The 24,275-nt window shown below is 48.6% G+C and overlaps 2 protein-coding genes across 13 annotated transcripts in view; one reads left to right on the top strand and one right to left on the bottom strand.

Annotated features, from left to right (window-relative positions):
- Nucleotides 1–24,275, top strand: part of SH2D4A (SH2 domain containing 4A) — a 106,600-nt gene that overhangs the window by 21,756 nt on the left and 60,569 nt on the right. For 4 of the 7 annotated variants that reach the window (XM_073340311.2, XM_078852419.1, XM_078852418.1 and 1 more), the window contains 5 exons: nt 215–353; nt 1,908–2,124; nt 4,026–4,156; nt 6,583–6,803; nt 8,513–9,571. In XM_073340311.2, coding sequence (XP_073196412.1) covers nt 215–353; nt 1,908–2,124; nt 4,026–4,156; nt 6,583–6,803; nt 8,513–8,605 — 801 coding nt within the window. In that variant the 3' untranslated portion in view covers nt 8,606–9,571. Of the gene's footprint in view, nt 1–214; nt 354–1,907; nt 2,125–4,025; nt 4,157–6,582; nt 6,804–8,512; nt 9,572–24,275 lie in introns of those variants that run through there. The other 3 variants (XR_013635649.1, XM_078852421.1, XM_078852420.1) reach the window with 1 other exon arrangement.
- Nucleotides 12,249–24,275, bottom strand: part of CSGALNACT1 (chondroitin sulfate N-acetylgalactosaminyltransferase 1) — an 84,793-nt gene continuing 72,766 nt past the window's right edge. For 3 of the 6 annotated variants that reach the window (XM_073340300.2, XM_078852416.1, XM_073340297.2), the window contains 2 exons: nt 17,193–17,274; nt 12,249–14,426 (listed from right to left, as the gene is read on the bottom strand). In XM_073340300.2, coding sequence (XP_073196401.1) covers nt 14,143–14,426; nt 17,193–17,274 — 366 coding nt within the window. In that variant the 3' untranslated portion in view covers nt 12,249–14,142. Of the gene's footprint in view, nt 14,427–17,192; nt 17,275–21,940; nt 24,157–24,275 lie in introns of those variants that run through there. The other 3 variants (XM_073340301.2, XM_073340302.1, XM_073340303.2) reach the window with 3 other exon arrangements.

Raw genomic sequence — 24,275 nt, 5'->3', positions numbered from 1 at the left:
ATCTGCGTAGCCTGTGCCCACGAATGGACTCCAGAAGCCCTCATGCAGCGGGGCTCCCAGGTAGCAGGGAGGAGGAAGCATCGGTGTCTTGGGGAACCCCACGTATTTCACAGGAGTCCCTAAAGAAATGAATCCCCGGAGTCCAGAGACTGCTAAAGGCAGTCGGCAGAAACCAAGCCGGGCACCAGGCATTACACACGTTGTCTCCTAACAGGGGAAGGAAAAGGCAAGGAGTAAGCCCGGAGGGATGAGAACAGCTGCAGAGAGGGCACTGCACACTGACACCAACCGGAAGGAGGCCCAGGAGTCAGGGCAGAAATCGGATAAGGATGATCCCGAGTGGCAGGAATCCTGTAAGAGATGCTGGCATTGTCCATTTTTCTATTCTCCACTTCCTTTAACTGGCCAGATTCCTCTGTGGAATCGGAGCTGGTCGCATGGCTGATGTACGGGGCCTCTCTTGATTAACGCATCGTCACTAGATAGCTAGGCTGGCCACATGTCACCTGGCTCTGTAGCATGAAGACTAGAGGTGGTTGGGAAATGGAGTTTTTGTCCCATGGGAAATATGAATGTTTTGAAATTAGTTTCCCTTCAGAATTGCAGCAGAAGGTCAAATTGTCAAAAAATTTCATGGAACGAAAAATTCTGAAAAGTTTGAGGGAAGATGCTTGGGGGGAGGGATAGCTCAGTGGTTTGAGCATTGGCCTGGTAAACTCAGGGTTGTGAGTTCAATCCTTGAGGGGGCCATTTAGGGATCTGGGGCAAAAATTGGGGATTGGTCCTGTTTTGAGCAGGGGATGGGACTAGATGACCTCCTGAGGTCCCTTCCAACCCTGATATTCTATGATCTATGATACTTTCAGCCCTGTGGTTTGGCTGGGGGGCTGTCTCTGTAGGGCAGGGCAGAGCTGCCCCTGCTGTCTAAGATTGCGGTTCCATATTGATTCCAGAAGTCTGCTAGTACTCTGGGGCAGGTGTCTCTGGCTGTGCCTTGCGAGGGGGCGTTGCCCTATAGTTAGTGGTTGAGGGCCAGATGCTGCTGTGTCTCTGGGTGTCCAGGAGATGGTGATGGTGTATTACAAATATGTCTCACTTCAAGCTAGGATTTTTAAAAGCCAGGTCCTTAAAGTTAGGCCATACCAAGGCAACTAAATAACTGGCCTGATTGTCAAAGTACCAAGCGTCTAGCAGCTGCCAACTGGGAACCACTGGGTGTGTTGTATTTGTGAAAAGCGGGTGCTACTTAGGTGACTAAATAGACACTGCATCCCCAGGCAGTGCCTGCCCTGGCCCTGGCCCAGCTCCTGTAGCATACCCATTTACATCAGTCCTATGCTGGGGCATTTTACGCCAGCCTTATGCCATCATACCCCAGCTTGGTGCTTTTCACCCTACATTCCACCACCTCTGGATTCATCGCCAAGCAGCAGGGCACCGTTACCAAGGTCATCGGCGCCCTGGGACCTAGTCAGTTTCAAAAGTAGTTTGAGGGCCTACAAGAGCCCCTAAATCCCCCACTGATTGTTGTGGTTTCACAATCACCTTTTCCTGCCCTTTGGTGGATTTTTATCCCCGTTTCTACATGAAAGATCTACACAAATGGCCGTGTGTGTGTGTGTGACTACATGGGCAGTGGTGTCCAAACTTTCCCCCCTTACCCGTAATGAAATCCCTCTGCCCTCTCCATTACTGCACAGCCAAGGTGTCCCCAGGAGAGGAGCTTGTGCTGGGGGCAGAACTGGGGATGGGGGAGGAGCTGGGGCTAGCGGTGGCCTCAGGGCACAATCTAGCCCATATGAAATAAGCAACTACTTAGCTTCAGTTTGCCTGGGGGTGTGGAAAGGGGCAGAAGGTTTCAAAGCCTCTGGGTGGGAGCTGACAGGCAAGCTGCCTTTCTGTTCCAGTGAGGAAATCCAAAGCTGCTGATGAGAGGAGACGCTCCATTGCAAAGCAGGCCAGGGAGGACTACAACAGGCTGTCACTGCAAGGGATCCGCAAAGGGAAGGTAGCCGAAGTTTCCAAGACTTTTGGGAGCAAGGGGCACAGCTTGCCCTCCCGTCCTGCCCTTCCACCCAAGCCTAAAACCCTAAACTCTGGGGTAGCAAATGGGAGGCCCAACAGGTAAGAACTTCCCCCGGTGATTAAAGTGTCTGGGATCTTTCTGTTGTGGGACGGGGATGGTAGGGGTGTTCTAGGCCTTAGAGATTAAACCTTCATATGCTACCATGACACCTTTCATCAGACACCGTCTGTCTGCACTGCATGCTCTTCCAAGGCAGGGTGCTATGGACAAGACAGATCTATTCCTTATTAGCAAAGATGATGATTAACCAGGACTTCATCTCTTTGAAGTATTTAATTAAGGGTACAAATCAATGTCAGCTGGTGTAAACCCCATGGTTCCAGCAGCCCTTGTCTCAGGAAAGTGAAGGCTTTGGGTTCCCCTGGCAATATTCCCCCTGAAGTGACTCCAGTGTGTTCCCTCTGATTCCACACATTGGGCCAGACCCTCAGCTTGTGTGTGGTGGCCAAGCTCTGTAAAAGGCAACCCAGTGAACTGAAAGGATCGTTGACGTCAATGGAGCTTGGCCAAGGGGACATGTGCTGCAGCCAGGGTGCATGGTACATGCTTGCTGACATCACAAATTGGTACCAAAATGCTACAGGATTCTGGGATCCATAGCCACTGATACCCAGTTGTCTGGGTTCTTTTTTGGTTCTGAGATCCCGGGCACCCAGCCCTGTACTTCTTCTCACTGGAAATGGGCAGCCTCCCCCAGCGTTGGGGGCTGCTCTGCTGGGACCTCTGTGCTTGGCGTCTGCTCCCCCTATGTTCCATCTGGCGGGAAATACTTCACCCTGACCCTCTCCCTCCCTGTAAGCTCACCTCTGGGGAGAGCTGGGTTAGCAGCTGCCGCCTCAGTTTTGGGGCTGCACAGAAGGGTGCATGGTGTCCTGACAGTGACAAGGCTCCCGGCCTTGTCCTACCTGGAAACTGCAGCTGGGGCAGAATGGCAGGTTGTTTACGGGTGCGTCTGACCCCAGGGGCTCCTGGATCTGCACTGACAGAATTGGTTTGAACCTTTAAAGCCTTACATGGCCTGGAACCCTCTCCTCTGAGAGATCCCCCTCACAGCTGAGATCTGCCAGGGACCCACAAGACAGGGACAGCTGGCAGGGGCCCACCATGAGCCCCCTAAGGGAACTTGTCCTCCCTTTAGTTTGAAATAGCCCCAATCACTGATCTGCCAGCCATGCTGCAAGGGCCCCATGCGCTCCAGGCTGTGAGAGTGCGCTGGCTCTGGGGGCAGATCTCCTATATTTTGCTGCTGGCTGCTGTAGGCATGTTGATTTAACAATTGAGAGTGAGGGATATATAGAACAAGCCAACAATTATCTATCGGCTTTCCTTCTCTGTGGAAAATGGCTTTGTGACGAAGTGGAAATCTTCACAATTTTTCTCTCCATTTTTGTCTATTTTTAGTTTGATTTAAAAAAAATGAAGTTTTCTGGGGTTTGGCAAAAATCTGGGGAATTTCAAAGAGAAATTCTGGCAAACTTGTGTGTTCAGCATAGTTTTCCCCAGGGGAGAGGGAATAAATCCTCTCGTAGCCAGCTCTAGTTGCAGGTCTGTGTCCCAGCTGTGTATTTAAGAATTGTCAATGAGCTCCAAGAGCCAGGCAGAAGTGCCCCTTTCAATGGATGTGAGTACCTCCAATAAATAACACAATGATTTCAAATGACCCTGGCGTAAGATCTGTATTAGGATAGCTTTAATCCATCTAACCAGAGAGCATCCGTGCCTCAAGATTTAAGCAGCTGCTCTTTGGCAAAGCTAACTTAGGTCCTCAGGCCTAGGCTCTCAAAGGTATTTAGGTGCCTAACTGCCATTGATTTTGATGGGAGTTAATTGCCTACATACCTTTGGGCATCTGGGCCTCAGACACTGCTGTGATGAGCTCAGAACTTGAATTCTGGGGTGTGACCTCACTGTACAAACCACGAGTCTCTTGGAACCGCAGGAATCCGGGCGTGCAGAGGACCATCTCCACTTCCACCCAGGAGAGCATCATCAGGTGGTTTAAAGAAGAGCAGTTACCTCTTCGGGCAGGTTATGAGAAATCCACGGACAGGATAGCACCCTGGTTCCATGGTGAGTGCTGCAGCTTCCCAGCCCCTCTCCTGCGCTAGGACAGTGGTCCGTGGAAAGCCACCCCAGGCCAGGTCCATTCCCAGTCTGAGAAACGTCTCCAGACACCGTGTGCCCCAACAGCACAACGGTAACCCACGCTGAGCACAGACAAATGGCAGCTCACACATTATACTGAGTGTCCCCTTGCCAAATCTTCGCTGCCAGACCCTGCTGCTATATATCATGGACAGCACCTTTCCCTTCACCCTGTGAGCAGCCTCCCACTAGTGGAAAATCTTCAGCCAGATCCTCAACTTCACTTGAAGTCCGTGGAGCAACTACATGTTTAAAGCCAGGTGCTAAGCGTCTTGCTGGATCAGGCCTAAAAGATCATTTATCATATGGTGTGGACACTTGGACTGCAAGCTCTTTGGGGTAGGGGCTGCCGGCTAGTTCTGTTTGTGAAGCACCTAGCGCACTGGTGTGCTGGTCCATGACTAGGGCACTTAGGCCCTACCACAATACAAATAATAGACACCAAGGAAAGACAGTGTCAAGGCGCAAGAGGCATGCTGGGTAGAGCGATGACCCAGAATGGGTAGGAACAAATTTGGTCAACCTCTTCCAATCCATTAAAGAAAGTGACTGCAAAGTGCTTTGCTGATAGTCCCTCTCAGCAAGGAGATCTAGCTGGGGAGGCAGCGTCATACAGTGCAGAGGGGGCAGGCCTGGCACTTGGGAGCCCTGCATTCTACTCCTGGCTCTGCCAGAGACCTGCTGGGGGAGCCCTGGCCAAGTCATTTCCCCTCTCTGCCCCTCTAATCGGGTAGACGGGGCTGGTCAGCTGTGGCAGGCAATCCACATGGGAGAAGGAAAATGTTTTCAAAGCAAGAACGTCAGGCCTGGCCAGCTGTTTTGCAAATGTTGTGCCAATCACACAGGCTCCCTGTGTCTGCTCTGCCACCCCCTGCTAATGGGACAAAGCCAACCAAGGAGAGTTAGCCTATCAGAAAAGGAGGGGCGTATTTCCCACCCCACCAGGAGGGCATTCCCAGTTGATCCACTCTTCTGGATGGAAACTTGTGCCCAAACGGCAAATGTAATTCACAGCTTGATGCTTCTGGCTGCTTATTGGACTGGCTTAAAAGACCTTCCACGTTCTGTACACGAAGTGTTGCTTTCTAAGCTAAGCCTCAGCAGGGCACTTGGCAGGGAGCAGTGCCATCAGGGATAGGGCACTAGCGTGGGACTCAGCAGACCTGGGTTCTGTTCCTCTGCCACTGACTTGGGGAAGTGACGTCTCCACTCTTTGCCTCCGTCTCCCACCAGGAAAATGGGGTTAGAGATCTCAACCATTCTCCGTCACCTGCTTTGAGATCTGCAGCTGAAAAGAGCCCAGAGTTGTATTGACTATACCACTAAGGGAAGAAGTAAGGCCCTAGCACGTGTCCTGGCTTAAGGAGGTGGGTGGGGGTGGCCATGGAGGAGTTGATCCAACGATTCTAGACCAAGCAAAAGCAACAAACCTTAAAAATGTCAAAATCATTGGGTCCCTTTACTGAGCACTTCAGTGAGGAGTGTTTGCTTGGTAGAGCACATCTGCAATCATGTAATATTAATGTATGTTGCATCTAAGGGTACGTTTCCACTGCAGTCAGGCAGGCAGGCCGGCCGACCTGCACGAGCTCTAATCTAGCTAGTGTGGCTAAAAGTAGTCATGCAGGAACCCTGGCTACCCACTCTTGGCCTGTACTGCTGTGACGTCTTTGCTGTTCTGAGTCATGCTAACTGGATTAAAACTAGTGCCCTGCCCCAGCGGCAATCACACCTCTCATTGCAGCATAGACCTCTCCTGAGACACTAAATCCCACACGTTGTGCACTCACTCCATGTGGGCGTGAGCAGAGTTGTTCTCTCGGCTGATGTGACAGCCAGTGCCAACGGGAACAACTCACGTGCGACGAAAGACTCTGAAGGGGCACCAAGAATGTTATACACATGAGTTCTGTGCAAAACAGAATGGGCGTGAGCATCCCCTACCAGCGTGCTTGGTCTCTCTACTTGTGAGTGCGTTTCCTCGAGAGGACTAAGCAATGAAAACAAACTATAGACCCTAGGTAAGTGGATTTACTGAAGGACAGCGAGGGCTTCTGTATGTGGAGACTTTACCAGCAGCCTACTCTAGCTAGCTAAGGTATTTATCTGCCTCCCTTCTTATCCCCCTTACCCGACCGTGCTGTGCAGCTCCTGCTAGCCCGGCCACAATCTGGCCTACAGCAAAGTGGTGAGGTTGTGAAGTCCCGCTGAGACGTACAGCATGATGTCAATGCTACAGATTAGTGTAGACTGAGGGTTAAAACCGAATCCTCCTTAGCAGTGTTACATTCAGCCCTCCACTCCCCCCAAACTGCTTCTCTCCCCTGAGCTCTTTGGTTTGGTTTTGGCAGGTATCGTAACCCTACGGCAAGCAGAGGAGCTGCTGAGCAAATCGGTGCTCGGGAGCTTTCTGGTCCGGATCAGTGAAAAAATCAAAGGCTACGCACTCTCCTATCTGTCCCCGGAGGGCTGTAAGCACTTTCTAATAGACGCCTCCAGCAACTCCTACAGCTTCCTGGGGGTGGACAAGTTGCAGCATTCAACGCTGGCCGACCTTGTCAACTACCACAAGGTGAGCCCCTCTCCATGCTTGTAGTAACAATTCATCTTTGTAACTGGCCTACAGCTCTTCGGGGCAGAGGCTGTCTCTTTATGTCCGTACAGCACCGAGCACAGGTTACCATAATGCAAATGAAAGCCACCAGCAGGCAGAGGCAAGTTTATCAACAAACCAAACCAGCTTTTCTGGTAAACTTGTTACATGATTTGGAACTGTCCCTACATTTTTCCCTTCCATGAACCAACTGTGTGCCAGGAATTGTAGGGTTACAGGGCAATAAATCACCTTTCCATTCGATAAAAGCAAGGCATCACGGGCAGCAAAGGTAGTGCCGAGCAGAGCGGAGTGAAGCAGGCTGGGCCTCTCTTTGATATAGTTTCCCATTGCTTCGGCTTCAGGAGTCCGTATTTCTCATGTGCCAAGCTCCAACAGTGGGTATCAGTTAGTGGAGCTAATGAAGGTCATTTGTGGTCAGCAGAGGGCCAGTTGGAAGGAGTGTGTGTTTGGGGTGGGGGTTGCCCTGGTGCAGCACCCAGGTCATGCATCACATCAACCCTAGCGTGAAGGCATAGGTGGCACTTATTGGGCAGCTGGCCTTGTGCTGCCCCTCTGCACAGGACTGAATTTCACCATCTGAGAGCTTCCTAAACATTCAGTCGCTCTGAGAAGGTGTTTCTGGGGACACTGCAGGCTGGGTTTTGGCTTGTGATAGACAAGACAGCCAACTTGTAAAGCAAGAATGGAAGCAGATCTTGTTTCTATGGGACTCCCACGTTGCCGGTGTCACTTGGTGAGGGTACAGCTCCTACTGACAGGAGGCGCCAACTCACTGAATGTATTTAAACTGGTTTTCAAGCCCATTTCAGTGAGAAATAATGAGTTGGTGTTTGGGGAAGCTCACCCCTGGGCAGAGGGCTGGCACAAAACCAACGTGCTTGTTCCACCTCTGTTCTCAGAACAGGACACTTAAATGCTGGTTAGGCCACTACCTGGGGTGAATATCACCCCATGTTAGATGAGAGACACCTGAAACGTCCTTAAGTAACACTACCGTTCTCAAAGAGACGCTCCTACTAGCGAAGCCCACACTGGTAGCAAAAAGAAACGCTGGTGCCTTTGGATCCACCCACCCCCCAGGCACGGTGCTTTAACAGATGAGAATCCATTTCCTGCTACCAGTGGGGAAGAATGAAACATGGGGCGTGCAAGGGGAAGCCAGAGCTGAAGAGGGAGGGTGGGTAGCAGTCTCATTGGCTCACTTTTGTAGTGTCTGGGTGAGCAAGGGGAGGTAGATCATGGCTGGCTTGATGCCTTGCAGTACCTGTGTTGCAGCAGAGGAAAAAGACCGTCCCTGCTCCAAAGTGCTAACCGGCTGTCGGGAGGCTGCTGCCAAGGAGGAGGCAGAGCGAAGTGTTAAAGCTCCTCTCAGTCTGAGGGTGTTGGATTTCGTCATTTAAATTGTGATGTGAGGCCCGGCCAAGGCAGTACAGGACCAGATCCGAAGCCCACAGAAATCTACAGGAGCCTTTCCGTTGACTCTGGCAGGCTTTGAACTGAGCCCTAACAATATCAATGAAAGATGATTGGGCTAAGTCCCAATTGGGCTGGCTCAAAGTCCATGGAAAGATGTCTCTTGACCCCTACGGGCTGTCAATCAGCCCCTAAGTGCATCTGTGTTCATTTCAGACGGTGGAGTTTAACGACTGTCCTTTGGCCAACAGGAGGAGCCCATCACTTCTTTGGGGAAGGAGCTGCTACTTTACCCATGTGGCCAGCAGGGCCCGGAACCTGACTACCTTGATCTCTTTGAGTGAAAGCCTCCGTTCCCACCTTGTGACACACACCCATGCCTTCCCCGAATGAACAGATGAACTGTTATCCGAGAGACGGACCCCCAAATGCCCAGCCAGCACCGATGAAGTGAAATACTCCGCACAAGTGTCTGTATTTGAAAATGTTTAGCAGCAAAGCAGGGAAAGGGCAATTACTGCTGGGAGCTGCTCTCTGTTAGCAGCATCAGGCCGCAGCATTCAGCAGCCTAGCAAGCCATGAAGGAGCGCTGGCGGCTTCAACCTTACTGGAGTAGGGTTAGCTCAGGAAGAGAAGGAAGATACTGCCATGTGTTAGTGACAGTTGGCGTAAATGGGCTCTCTCTGATTAAGCTGCATTTTGCCCTCAGCTATTGCAGCATAAATTGCCATTAAATGTGATGATGTGGGATGTTTGCCAGATGTGCAGTGAAATTGGTATTTTAAACTCCAAAAGGGGTCACCTCTGTTCAAAGAGGGTGGAGCCACATCAAGGAGGGGACTTGGCCCCCTAGGGGTAAATTGCATAATTGCAGCTCAGTCCTGCAAGGGGCTGAGTCCTCTGGAGTCAGTGGGAGGAGCGGTCGCTCAATGTGCTGCAGGATGGGGTCCATCATAAAATCCACCCCATGCAGAGGGGCCAGCACAAGACCTCTGCAGTGCCTGAGCCCACATAAGCCCTGAAGGTAGGGCCCCAGTGGGGCTTACTCAGTGCTGCTAAGCTTTGTGCTGGCCCCTCTTCACAGGGGGAAGAATGATGCCCTTTGGAGATGGGAGGGAAACAGCAAGTTTCTTAAATAAAGAAACCAAGTTGGAATCTGGCTGAGAAGTTTTAATTCTTGCACACAGAGCCTGGGCTATTTTACATCCAACCTCCTGGGGAGCCTTTTACTGTTAGTATTACTCAAGTCTAATGTTGACATGAAGAATGAGACATGCCTGCCAATAAAGTACCCGGGCTCCTTTCTGTAATGTAACTGTTTATCGAAGTCCTGTCAACACATCTCATGCATATCACACTAAGGCACATTTCTGAGATAACTGCTCATGCTGAATGTAGCTGGGCCTTCTACTTTTCTTTGACATAACAGCTGAACTTGTATTTGTCCTAGAGAGCTGCAGTATGAAATATCAAGGCACAGACTCAAAGAGATGCTAAAATGTGTCTTATCAGTACCAGGGTTGTTGGTGCATATTATGAAAATCAGATGAAGTATCTCCCTTCCCTCCACTAAAGATGAGAACTTGCAAGCTCTGTGATCTTCAAAATTGTGAACAAAAATCAGTCCAGTTTGAGTGTAAATTACCTGTTCATTTCTCCTCTTCCATGTGGCTTGGGGTTGTTCTGCAAAAACTTAAGAAAACCATCAACACAAAGTCCTTCAGGTCATTTTGAAAAGGGTATCTGACACCTTTCTTCTATTCTGTGTCCTATGGAATGTGGTGGATTCTCCATCCCTTGAAGCCTTCAAATCAAGAGAAGGTGTCGTTCTAAAAATAATACACTTTAGCCCAGCAACAAGAGATGACCTTGCAGCAGGAAGGACTGGGTGAAGTTTTTATGCCCTGTGCTAAGCAGGAGGGCAAATTAGATGATCACCATGGACACTTCTGGTCTTAAAATGTATATGCTGCTTAACCACTTGCCACACGGTAGAGGCAACCTCTATCACAACACGCTGAGGATTAAGGGTTTTTTTACATAGGAGAATGGTCATAGCAGTAGGTCAAGTGTTTAAGAGATTGTTGATCTTTGCCAATCCGCAGCAGTTATTGAATCATTCCAGGCTCTAAAAGCTTGCCCTCTGAATCATAAACACTCTTACAGCTTAGGAAGAGCCCACAGTTCATGCTCATCAAGTGAAAAATGACATGCCTTATCTTGTGTTGTGAGCAGAGAGCCACTCTAAAACCTGCCAACATGCACCGACAAAAACAGCACTTTTGGGAAGCTTAAGAAGAAAGAAGTCATACCAGACACTGACTTAGCCACCTGCTTTTGCCAACCTGCCGCTTTCTTCAGTGCAGGAATTTGAGCCAAATCAAGCAAAACACCTTGACGTTTTTGAGTCCATGGGATTTGAAACTGAATGTTCCGGCACAGACTGAATATCGAGCTGACTCTGGAGCTGTTCAAAAATTGCAGAACAAGGATGTGTTCCAGTTCTGGAGAAGCCGGATGGCCAGATTCCCAGCTCTGTCCGTCGTTATCCTGTGATGCTCAGCAGTACCAGTCAACAACTCTGCCTCCTAGCTGGGCCCTCAGGATGAGCGTGGCAGCTGCTCCAGCTTTTTGAAATGCTGTTTCCCCTGGAAGAGTCGTCCCCTCTGCAGAGCCCAAGGATAGTAGCAATGCAACTATGCAGGGAGGCCAGGCACCTCCTACCCTATTAGTGGACCATGCAGCCCACAGTTTGGGGGGTGGGGTGTGTGTGTGAGAGAGAGAGAGAGAGAGAGAGAGAGAGAATTCTTGCTTTGGCTGTTTGTGTTCTCTCAGTAGTGCACACAGGTGAAAGTATCAGTGATTCACCTCCTTAGGATCAAGAGCAGGCATTCCCAGGAGGAGGAAGGGCAGAGCTAGCATTGTACAGTTAGTGTGGCTACTTTCTGTATTGTGTCGAGCTAGAACTGGCCTCTCAGAACAAGCTACATGTCCTATGCTGGAGGAGTAATTAACAAGGATTCTGTTCTCTCTTCCCCACTCCACTCCTGTCCTTGCTTTGTCTAACTTCTACAGAGGTGCAAACTGCAATTAATCACAATGTCCAGAGAACAGCATAGTTCCTACGTGCTGGCTGCCTTCCTCACCTCCTCATTAATGCAGTGCCATTACTCTCCAAAGCTGCATCTGCATTCAGGGGCCACCGCAGTGAGCACCAGAGTGATTGAAACAGCCTTGCTGCAGCCAAAGTGCAGCAGGATTACAGGAAAAGCTTGGCCTGCAGTGGTGTGAAAAGGGCTGGATGAAGATACTACTCCAGGGGCAGGGATGGATTAAAACTTAAAGGTGCTCAGATCCATCCCACACACAGGGCACAAGTGGGGTAGGATGGTCAGGCAAATCACATTTTGGGGGGCGGGAGCTTCAGACACTATCTCAGATACTGCACCTAGTCTCACGTCAGTTTACGGGGGCTGTGGAGACATCTGCGGTGTATAAAGGGTGTGAATTAAATAAGCCTATTGCTTTCTCCCCTACTCGTGCACAGATTTATCAATCATATCTTCATAGATTTGAAAACAGGACATCTTACATAGCTGGTGCTGCAGAATTAGCCTGCTTATACAAACATTTTTGGAAGATCCTACAAAAGTCTCTGAAATTCTTCCTCTAAGCATTCAGTGCTAACTCTTTGTAAAAGAGCTATTTAGAAGCCAAAGCCTTCCATTTGATATTTCTCCAGCACGTGTTTAAAGGCAGGGGAGGTTCTAGGGCTAAGCTATTTGAATGGTGTCCCTTTAATTCAATAGGCCTACACGATAATCAAGTTGTCTCACAAAACCTATTACTCATTTCTACCACATTTTAAAAAAACTGAGCATACTTTCTAGAATTAAAAGTGTCAAGTAAAAAACGGTACTTACAATAGGGTGTTCTCAGTGTGTCCCCCTTGCAAAAGAATGCTTTCAGAGAGGTAGTATGCCTTCTGCACAATGTCCATATAAACCCTATTTTATTCATTGTTACGGTACTGTCTTACATTCTGGCTTTCCACCTGGTAAACGCACAAATAATAATACAATTTTGTATCCCAAATGGCTTGAAAGAATCTGAAGCTACTGAACAATGAGATCAAGATAGGAAAACAGTAGGAAAGCAAACAGCTAGCCCATGCATCTGTTAGTTAATAAAATCTAAAATGATGAAAGAAACAGTCAACCTTAAAAGAAAATATTTTATGATAGCAATAAGACATGTTTTGAACAGTGCTGGATGCAACTATCAAACAAAACTCTTAAAATTAAAAAGCAGCTCAATTTCTGGGAAGCACTTCGGAACGCTGTCAGTGTATCAAGTCTTAGAGGCTCCAATTAATCCTTCATAAAATGTATTTCTTATATCACTTACAAAAAACTCCACTATGCATTGGGTAAAATACTAGATTTGGTTTATACTGAATACTTTGGTATAAACAAGTCCTAAAGAGGTCCTTCATTCATTTTGGTGTCTATTAGGTCCATCAATGGCTATTAGCCAGAATGGGCAGGGATTCTGGTCCTAGCCTCTGTTTGACAGAAGCTGGGCATGAGCGACAGGGAATGGATCACTTGATGAGTACCTGTTCTGTTCATTCCTTGTGGGGTATCTAGCACTGGCCACTGTCGGAAGACAGGCTACTGGCCCAGATGGGCCTTTGGTCTGACCTAGTATGGCTGTTCTTATGTACAATATTCATTATTTAGAGTCTCTCATTAAATCAGATTGCAAATTATGCTCCTTTTTCTACTGGAATAGAACAGTTTCTCCTTCACTTCAGCTAAGTGAATTCTCTTCACCATGTCTCCAATAGAAAGAAGGTGTGCATTTCCACCTGCTAACCAGTTTCAGGATAGAGACTTGACTGGCGAGAGAAATGGATATATTTATGGATCTATGATCTAAACGGCAAACCATTTTCAAAATGTAGAGGAAGGTTGTGCTATTTCTCAGTAAGGCCTGAAGTAGGAAACTTACATCTGCACAAAATAACTCACAAGCAAACAAATGCTCACTTTAAAACAAACCCAGATACGTAAAAGTTCTCTAGAACAGAACACACGGTAACAAACTAGTCCGAAGAAAGCTCCAAGCTATGGCTTTTCATTTTTGGTTTAATGTACAGAGTGGAGTATGACACCATGCTCCAGCATTTTGGAATTTTACTTAGATCTTTAGCTTTCTAGATTCTAGAAAGCCTTTTCTTAGACGCTTATCTCTATGAAACTAAATGTGAATGTGTCTCTAACTATTGAAGACTGGCCTAAATTTTCAGATGTGACTACTGATTTTGGATGTTACTTGAGCCACCTTTAAAGAGTGTTTTTTGAAGGGCAGGTGCTCTGTGCTTTTTGAAAATCAGGCCCCTTTTAGGTGCGTCAGGGTGGACACCTAAAATCATTCCTCACTTTTGAATACATAGGCCACGCAAGGCCAAGTCCTGCCAACACTTAGATGTATGAGCAACCCTACTAGAGTATATTAAAGATGGACATAAGTCTTTGCAGGATCAGGGCAGCAGTCATCACATCTGGATATTTCAGTGAAACGCAACACACCCTTTGTTAGGACGCACAAGTATCAAACACAAGGTACTGGTTTCTACCACCTTTCTTCTCGCTCCGCCTTTGTCTCCAATTCCATGGCAGGAGCCAGTGTGGGAAAGCAGGCTAAATGGCATATTCAAAAGCTCTGCTAAGGAAGGAAAGAAAAGGGAGTGCAAGCGTTTTCTTTTGTCTTCCTTTTCCTGCCAGCTCCAGCTTTTCTGCTCCAGATGTTGCACGCTCCTTTTCTCTTTAAGCAGCTACAGTCTGAAAATACAACCAACTAGTTTTGGGGTTTGGCTTCATGTCTTTTTGCTGCTGGTTTTCTGTTTGCGGAGGTGAGCCTCAATCTCATGCCTGAAGACTAGCATCCCCAGCTGGCCATGAGAAGCCTCATTCATGGCTTTGGATTGCATGCACATCTTGTACTGCTCCGGGGTCAGCTCATCCGGGCAGCGCTTTTCATGCCAGAGATGGAAGAGGCCCCGGACAGGCGTCCTGACCACGATAAGGTTGCTGTGAAGGTATTTGCGGTAGAGATGCACATCTTCTCCTCCCCAGCCTTTAATGTCCAGATCAAAGCCACCTAGTGCAAAGAAAATTAGACATAATTAATGCTAGAAATATATGGTCTCTACATGGAAACCGCAACCAGGAAAATCATCCCTCCTAGTAAGCCTAGAACTACATTAAAACCTCCAACACCAGTCTTACAAATGAGCAGTTACATGAACCATTTTCCTGACCAGAAGAAAAAAGATCCCATAATGAAAGTGTGGTCAGTGAAGAACAAGTTGCCAGCCCTTCACATTCTGAAGCCTCCAGTACATTTGGAATTCGCTTGGCAGTGGTTTGAAGAACAAAAAGAAAGCAATGCCATGCACCCCACAGCAATTTGTGCTCTGTGCCTACTGTTATTTTGAGATGTTCAATTTTACGAACTTTCTGATTTTTATGAATGCCTCAGTCCCCAATTAGTTTGTAAAACGGGGGTTCTGTTGCCCTACAACACCCCAGCTCTTTGTGGCCGTCAGCTGTGGCGCGCTTTACATTTAGACCAATTTCAGCAAAAAGCGTGAAATGCCAAACAATCCTACATTTTTAGATGTCTGTTTCCCTCGACCTGCCACTACAGACCAAACTGCTTTGTGTTTGCATCGAGCAGCACTTACATTCATGCTCTGTTTCCTAAACGAGAGCTCAGCTGAAGGTTGCAGTTGCATTTCCTTTATAAGCCTGGACCTCTGCAACGCTGGGGCAAAGCAGAGCAGAGTCAGAAAGCAAGTCAACCACTGGAAGCAGAGGGGGGAAAAAAATTCCTGCCTGTGATTTGCATTTCTCATTTTCAAAAGCTTCTGCTGGAGTCAAGGGCAGAACGTCCTCCATGCGGGGCTGGTGAATGAGCTCCTGCACCTGGGCTGCACTAGGCAAGGTGTGCGGCCCTTCAGGATACCCTGCAAAGTGCATCTGTTTGTGTGGGCTGGTGTGGAGGAGGGGGACAGAGCTGTGCCGGGGGGAGAGGAGTGATGTAGTTCTGCTAGCTGTCAGGTGGCGGGCAGGAAACCGCTTCTTAGCGTGCTGGTATGTTAGAGCTTTGGCCAGATGCCTCTCCTTCCTATCTGTACGGAAACTCAAAGCACAATACTAAACAGCCTGGGACTTGGAGGGAGCCCTCTGGCTCTGTTATTGGTTCTCTCCCCACCCACGTGCATTGTTTTTAGATGCCTCCTCGCAGCTGCTAAAGCAGCCAGCAGGTTGGAAATGCCTGAAATGACTCCAGATCTCCCAGTTCTGCCTCCGCTCCTGCTCCGGGGTGGCGGCTCTGACCTTGCTGACTGGTTGCAGACAGTCGTTCTGGAAGGGCTGCGTCTGGGGCAGGCAGAGGGCTCCCCCTTTCCATCATGCTCTGACAGCCAGCCCCCACCAGGCAGTTCTGCTCCCTCCTGGCAGCTTGCAGAGGAGCTCTTGGTACCAGAAGGGAATGTCTGGAGCAACCACAGCTTGGGGATCTCCAGATACTTGAGTTTCTGGTGGCTCCTGATACTCTAAGGCCATAAACTACTCCAGGGGAGCCCTGGCCAAGCAGCAGACTCCCAGCAGCCTTGGGGTGGGACAGGAAGCGTTGACTGCATCTCAAGAGCTTGAGGCAGGTGTGGCCAAGGCTTACTGTCCTGTGCAACACTGACATGGCCAACAGGGGCTCTCTGGACTCCCCTAACATCTCTGAGCCTGTCCCTGCTGGCTGCAGGATCTGGGTATATAGGTGAGCACATGGACTCTGGTTTATGAATTGGGATGAGAGGCTAGGAGAGGTGGAAGGACTGGGAGAGCCCTGGACTCTGAAATAGGCCCTGCACAGTCATAGTTGGGTAGCCAGCAGGGCAGCGTACGCAGCTCCTCTCTCACCACTGGCACTGGTTGCAGGGCGGCAGTTGGGTGGTGTCTAGAAGGAAAGCTCTGGGCTACGGGCTGGAGGTGCCTTTTGGGATGAAACTAATGGGAGTTTTGCTGTTGCACTCAGCGGTGCAGGATTTGTCCAGGATTTGTCAATGGTGCAGCTGGTGGTTGGCAGGGTGAAGATAATGGTCTGACAGGCTGCATGGTACCTGCTGTGAATGCCTCCAGGGAGCAGTGGGCCCATGGACCAGTCACAGCTATGCCTTACCCTTCCTGCCATCTGCAGCTGAATTCCCATCTGATGAAGAGGAGACTCCTGTGCACGAGGGCCAGGAACACTCACTGGGTCCCACTATTCACTATGCTCTCTAGGATCCACACATCCCTCTCCCTTCCACCCCAGTTAACCAAGCACTGGATGCTCACTCTGACTGCAAACAGTGCGGAAAGAAGCGAGCTCAGGCACTGTTTCTTCATCATCTCTCTTTGAAGATGTCAAGGAGGGAAGTTCTGTAATACCTAGTGAGATTTCTCCATCAACTAAGCTGTCCTCAGCTCTTCCAAATGCAAGGGCCCAAGGGACATTTTAAATAGAAAATTTTAAAAGGACTATATTGGAAACAGCTGTTTCATCATAATACATTTCTGATACCCAGGCTGAATTAGCCCTGAACAGTGTAAATGAACTGGATTCTCAGCTGTGCCCCATCGCACAATTAACAGTTGGCTCGGGAGCCCAAAGGATCCTGAATAGTTTAGAGTAGCTTTGGGGCTGCTCTAAAGTGTGCCAGCTGGCTACAGCCCCCAGGGTCCCGTATGGCAGCTAGGAATAGCCACAGTACAGTAGTGGTAGGCCACACTCCCTTCACAGGGGAGTGGCACAAAGGGGCTGCACTGGGGAAGAGAATCTGAGCCAGCATCTCTAAAGCAGGTTTATTTAAGTGCACGTTCTTACCTATGTTGATAAAATCAGACCGGTACTGACATGTCATTCCAAAGCCAAAGTCTCTCCAGAATCCAGTTTCCTTTTTTATAACCTTGGGGGTGGGGGGAAAAGGAACATTTATATCAGAGCAGTAGAATTTGTAACCTGAGCAAAAGAGGGACACCCCTACAGGGTGGCTAGGAATGGGGACAGCCACCCCAGTTTGTTCTATCCCATACTGCATTATACCCTGTCAGTGGAGAAGGGCCTGACCCAGCTCTAACTGACTTCAGTAGTGGCAGACTTCAGCCGAATGTTTCTGCTAAAATTAACTGCAGGCTGTCTGCAGACTCAGGAAAACATTGCATCATGAGTCACCTTCTGAAGATTATTTTCATAAGCAGGAAGGTTGTTATTCTCAATGACAGCTTAGTTTCCACCGGCTCTGAATCTGTCTTGGGGATGTATTAAGACATCAGGAAGTGAGCCAGTCTCATGCATTGATTACAGTTTACAAGAGTGCTGCACTAGCAGAATGACTTCAGGGGTCTTCTAAAATAATTCAGTACTAATGTGACACTGTTTACAGATGCAATTTGGCTGGAGGAACAAAATGACTTAAAACCACCTACAAATTGACATAAACAATTAGGAAAGCCTGTGAGATTGAAATATTATTTGAAATACAGCAGTGACCAGAGGAGCTAACCAAGTTCAGGGTGTTATGGTGCTAGGCACTGTACCGACACGTAGTAATACACAGCCCCCAAGGAGCGAACCATCTACATTGATAAGACAAACAACGGAGGTGCCATTGTCCTGATTTTACAGATGACAAACTGAGGCACAGCAAGATGAAGACCAAGATCTCCAAAAATAGGGATCTAAAGTTATGGTGTCTAAGGGTATGTCTACACTACGAAATTAGGTCATTATAGAAGTCGATTTTTAGAAATCGATTTTATACAGTTGATTGCGTATGTCCACACTAAGCAGAATGTGTCCTCACTACAGTGGCTAGCATCGACTTACGGAGCAGTGCACTGTGGGTAGCTATCCCACAGTTCCCCCAGTCTCTGCTGCCCATTGGAATTCTGGGTTAAGCTCCCAATGCCTGATGGGGCAAAAACATTGTCGCAGGTGGTTTTGGGTACGTTGTCAGTCGCCCCTCCCTTTGTGAAAGCAATGGCAGACAATCGTTTCGCGCCTTTTTTCCATGCGGATGCCATACTGCTTTCAGCAGACAGTGCAGTAGGACTGCAAACCATCGTCATCCACCGCTTCTGCTGCAACTCTGCTCTGCTGCTATTGTCTCAATAGCGAATTTCTCCATGTTGTCTGTCATGGGCTCCCGGGTATGTGTGTTCTTCCTTGGGAAATGTGCGTGGTGCTAACCGTCGTCATCCGCCGCTTCCGCTGCAACTCTGCTCTGCTGCTCTCATGAATCCACCTCGCAGGTCCTCTCGTCATTCTCTATAAATATCTATTCTCGTGGCATCCATCATCAGCCACCGCTGCAACTCTTCTCTCCTGCAGATGCCATACCACGGCAAGCATGGAGCCCGCTCAGATCACCGCAGCAGTTATGAGCATTGTAAACACCTCATGTATTATCATGCGGTATGTGCAGAACCAGAACCTGCAAAAGAAGGCGAGGAGGCAACGGCAGCGCGGTGACGAGAGTGATGAGGACATGGACACAGACTTCTCTCAAAGCACAGGCCCTGGCAATTTGGCCATCCTGGTGGCAATGGGGCAGGCTCATGCCATGGAACACTGATTCTGGGCCGGGGGAAACAAGCACAGACTGGTGGGAGCGCATATTGTTGCAGGTCTGGGATGATTCCCAGTGGCTGCAAAACGTTCGCATGCATAAGGGTTTCATGGAACTTTGTGACTTGCTTTCCCCTGCCCTGAAGCACAGGAATACCAAGATGAGAGCAGCCCTCACAGTTCACAAGCGAGTTGTGATAGCCCTCTGGAAACTTGCAATGCCAGACAGCTGCCAGTCAGTCGGGAATCAATTTGGAGTGGGCAAATCTACTGTGGGGGTTGTTGTGATCCAAGTAGCCAACGCAATCACTGAGCTGCTGCTATCAAGGGTAGTGACCCTGGGAAATGTGTAGGTCATAGTGGATGGCATTGCTGCAATGGGATTCCCTAACTGTGGTGGGGCGATAGACAGAATACATATTCCTATCTTGGGACCGGACCACCTTGGCAGCCAGTACGTAAACCGTAAGGGGTACTTTTCAATGGTGCTCCAAGCACTGGTGGATTACAAGGGACGTTTCACCAACATCAATGTGGGATGGCTGGGAAAGGTACATGACGCTCGCATCTTCAGGAACTCTGGTCTGTTTGAACAGCTGCAGGAAGGGACTTGCTTCCCAGACCAGAAAGTAACTGTTGGGGATGTTGAAATGCCTATAGTTATCCTTGGCGTCCCAGCCTACCCCTTAATGCCATGGGCTCATGAAGGCAGCCTGGACAGTAGTCAGGAGCTGTTCAATTATAGGCTGAGCAAGTGCAGAATGGTGGTAGAATGGGCATTTGGATGTTTAAAAGCAGCTGACGCAGTTTACTGACTCAGTTAGACCTCAGCAAAACCAATATCCCCATTGTTATTGCTGCTTGCTGTGTGCTCCACAATATCTGTGAGAGTAAGGGGGAGACATTTATGGCAGGGTGTGATGTTGAGGCAAATTGTCTGGCCACTGATTACGTGCAGCCAGACACCAGGGCGATTAGAAGAGCACAGCAGGGTGTGCTGCGCATCAGAGAAGCTTTGAAAACCAGTTTCATGACTGGCCAGGCTACGGTGTGACAGTTCTGTTTGTTTCTCCTTGATGAAAACCCACCCACTTGGTTCACTGTACTTCCCTGTAAGCCAACTGCCCTCCCACCCACCTTCGATCACCGCTTGCAGAGGCAATAAAGTCATTGTTGTTTCAAATTCAAGCATTCTTTATTAATTCGTCACACAAATAGGGGGATAACTGTCAAGGTAGGCTGGGAGGGAAGCACCGGGTGGGGTGGTGGATGAGGGGAGGAGGGAAGGACAAGGCCACACTGCACTTTGAATCTTATTGAATGCCAGCCTTCTGTTGCTTGGGCAGTCCTCTGAGGCCCCGCCCACCCCATTCTTGGGCATCTGGGTGAGGAGGCTATGGAACTTGGGGAGGAGGGCGGTTGGTTACACAGGGACTGCAGCAGCGGTCTGTGCTCCTGCTGCCTTTCCTGCAGCTCCACCAGATGGCAGTGCATATCAGTTTGATCCTCCAATAGCCTCAGAATTGGGTCCTGCCTCCTCTCATCATGCTGCCGCCACCTTTTCTCTTGCTCCTGCAACCTCTCATCGTGCTCATTCCTTCTGTCCTCGCGTTCATTTTCTGCTTTCCTGGACTCTGCCATTGTTTGCCTCCATGCATTCCGCTGAGCTCTTTCAGTGCAGGAGGACTGCATGAACTCAGAGAACATATCATCATGAGTGCGTTTTTTTCGCCTTCTTATCTGCCCTAGCCTCTGGGACGGAGATGATAGGGAGAACATTGAAACATTTGCAGCTGCGCTAGGAAAAAAAGGGACGGTAGTATTTAAAGAGACACATTTTAGAGAACAGTGGGTGGACTCTTTCACGGTGAACCAAGCTGTTAACATTACATAGCACATGTGCTTTTGGTACAAGGTCACATTTTTCCTCTTATTTTGGGGCCCTGCTGGTTTAGTGTGAGAGATCACACATGCAGGGCAAGGCAACAGAATTTGGCTTGCAGGCAGCCATGGTAAGCCACAGTCTTTCAGCTTCTTCAACCTTTGAAACGGTTCCCACATGTTATAAACAGCAGAGCCCTCCTTTCCCATACCAAGCACCTATTGGGTTAGCCATTTAAAAGGAGGGGCTGCAGTTTTTGGATTAACGTGCAGCACAAACCCAACTAACACCCCCCTCCCAATTCTCTGGGATGATCGCTTCACCCCTCCTCCCACCGCGTGACTAGTATCAGGGAAAATCCCTGCCAGCCAAACACGAACAGCTCAGCATGAATGGTCCCCCCCTCACCACGTGGCTAAAAGCAGGTATGATTTCTTTTCAGCCACAGGCAAACAGCCCAGCAGGAATGGCCACCTCTGAATGTCCCCTTAATAATGTCCCCAGAGGATTTCTGCTCCAACCCCAGACACGTTAACAGACTTTTCCAGTAGCTGTACTGGCCGCGAATGCATCCCAAGTCTTCAGAGCAAATTAATCATTAAACACGCTTGCTTTTAAACCATGTATTATACTTACAAAGGTAGACTCACCAGAGGTGCCTTCTCCGGCTTCATGGTCCGGGAGCCCGCCCTGGGCAGGTATTGGCTCCAGGGTGATAAACAGTTCCTGGCGGTCAGGGAGAACGGTTTCTCCACTTGCCTGTTGTGCACTATCCTCCTCCTCCTCCTCCCTGTTGCGTGAGACTCCCCCTTTGCAGGTGTCCACGGACAGGGGTGGGGTAGTGATAGAATTGCATGCAGCTCATCATAGAAGCGGCATGTCTGAGGCTCTGACGCGGAGAGGCCATTTGCCTCTTTGGTAGGCTTGCCTGAGCCCCTTAATTTTCATGCGGCACTGCCGCGGGTCCTTGTTATAGCCTCTGTCCTTCATGCCCTTGGAGATTTTTTCAAATATTTTGGCATTTTGTCTTTTGGAACGGAGTTCTGATAGCACGGATTCGTCTCCCCATACAGCGATCAGATCCAATACCTCCCGTTTCGTCCATGCTTGAGCTCTTTTGCGATTCTGGGACTGCATGGTCACCTCTGCTGATGAGCTTGCCACACTGGCCAAACAGGAAATTAAATTCAAAAGTTCCCGGTGCTTTTCCTGTGTACCTGGCTAGTGCGTCGGAGTTGAAAGTGCTGTTCAGAGTGGTCACAATGAAGCACTGTGAGATAGCTCCCAAAGGCCAATCCCGTTGAATTGCATCCACACTACCCCAAATTCAACCCGGTGATGTTGATTTCAGCACTAATCCCCTCGTTGGGGAGGAGTACAGAAATCCATTTTAAGAGCCCTTTAAGTGGACAAAAATGGCTTCGCTGTGTGGACAGATGCAGGGTTAAATCCATCTAATGCTGCTAAATTCAACCTAAACTCGTAGTGTAGATGAGGGCTAAGTAAGTGCCCTGATTTTCTCAAGTGCTGAGCATCCAGGAGCGCCCAATGACTTCCAGAGGAGCTGCCAGGTGCTCAGTACTTTTGAAAAATCAGGCCACCTACTTGGCCACCTAAATATGGGTGTCGGGTACTGGCATTAGGCACCTATTTTTGAAAATCTTGGTCTAAATGCCTTGCCCAAGGTTACATATGTCTGTGGCCAAGCTAGGAATTTACCCCTGATTGCAAGCCCCATTGTAGCCCACTGACCTCCCTTCCGGTTCTTTTCATATATCCATTTTCAGTACTAGCCGTTTCTTATTTCAGTCCTGCTCCTTTTGCTTTTCTGCCACTACTGCATCCATCTCTGATCTCATTTCTTCTTCCCCTTTAATAGCCATAAACTGCAAACCCATTAATAGGCACTAAGAAGCCATCTGTTACAAGCCTGCATTGTAACAGGAAATCAACATAGCAGTGGCTTTACAGCAAGTTATTTGTATGCATTAGCACTATAATTTCCCATTAGAACTAGCCGCTACAGCACAAATCAATTTCTTTGAAAGCTTTTTGAAGGCTACTTTCTCAGCTGTGCAAGCAGCATGGTAGGCGGCCAACAGTGTTCTTGTTTTAATGGCACTGATCTGGCCATTTGCCCAGTAAGAAATCTGGAATGAAAATATGATTAACTAAATAAAAATGATATTGGCAATGTGTCTTCTTTAAATCAAGATGCTTCTCTGAGGCAGGCATCACATTGCACAATTATCATGTTAGCTATAAATATTTGTGCAGTCCTGACAAAGCAAACAGTGGTCTTTAGTCTTATAACAACATTTTTGTTTCCTTTCCTATTCAAACTGTTGACAAGCCTGGGGTTCTCTGGTCAGGCTGCAGCAGAAAGATAAGAGCTAGTGTGAATTCAGTGGTGGTATCAGGAAAGGTTTTGTTTGGAACAAACAGTTCAATGGATTTTCCAAGCTCTCATTTTAATAATGCAGAGGATATTTCACATGGAATAGTTTCACGAATCCGTTGTCTGTTCACTGATCCCACTGTAAATGAGGAAAAAGCTTTTTCCTGTTCGCCATACAAATTGTCTGCTTTGTAAACAAGCCCTATTTTGTATTTTTTTCCTCATCTGATGGGGTGTCTCCTGATTCTATCTGAGATGGATATGGCCAGCCACTTCAGAATGTCTCGGACAGGGTAAGTCTGGTAATAGCAGGAAAGGATTTTAAAAAACCTGGGATAGAGTTTTCAAAAGGCAAAGTCAATGGGGCATGTGCGCCTCGGTTACTTAGCCCAGATTTGTAAAGGTGTTGCTGCAGTGCAGTGCCTAATGCATTTAGGAACCTAACACATTTTCCAAAAGGGATTTAGGCACTTCAGAGCCAAAGTCTCATTGACAGTTGATGGGATCGAGGCTTGTGAGTGCCTAAATCACTTTAAAAAATGAAATCGAGGCATCTAAATCCCTTAGGCATTGCAACGCTGAGTGCAGCAACACCTACATGCCTTCGCAAATCTGGCCTTTGGGCCCTTTTCAAAATCCCACCTTATAGCTCTTGTTGGGCCTTTACTGACACGACACCTCAAACAATTCCTGTATGGGAGAGGCATGGGGGGCGGTGGTAGACTAAACTCTGACGCAGAGGTGGGATGAGCTCTGGCAAGCAGTGGAGGCCTCTTTACTGGCTGTGGTCAGAAAGGACCTGAGCAGAGGAGAACCCAGTTGAAGCCACAAGGCTCATTAATCCCTGGATTTACAGATCTGACTGTTGAGCTCCAGGAGTCGCTTTAGGCTGGTGCGTGTGTGTGAGCCCAAGGGTGGGGATCCAGTAGGATGAGCAGGATCTTTAGGGAGAAACAGGAGTGTAGTGACTGTGTGTGTAAATGGAGCAAATTCTCAAGCACCTGCTTTACCAACAGCACATGACAGAGCAAGAGCGCAAAGGAGCTGGACCTCTTCTGCC

The sequence above is a fragment of the Lepidochelys kempii genome, chromosome 4, assembly GCF_965140285.1.
Source record: "Lepidochelys kempii isolate rLepKem1 chromosome 4, rLepKem1.hap1, whole genome shotgun sequence".
NCBI classification, from domain to species: domain Eukaryota; kingdom Metazoa; phylum Chordata; order Testudines; family Cheloniidae; genus Lepidochelys; species Lepidochelys kempii.
This window is presented reverse-complemented; position numbering and strand designations above follow the sequence as displayed.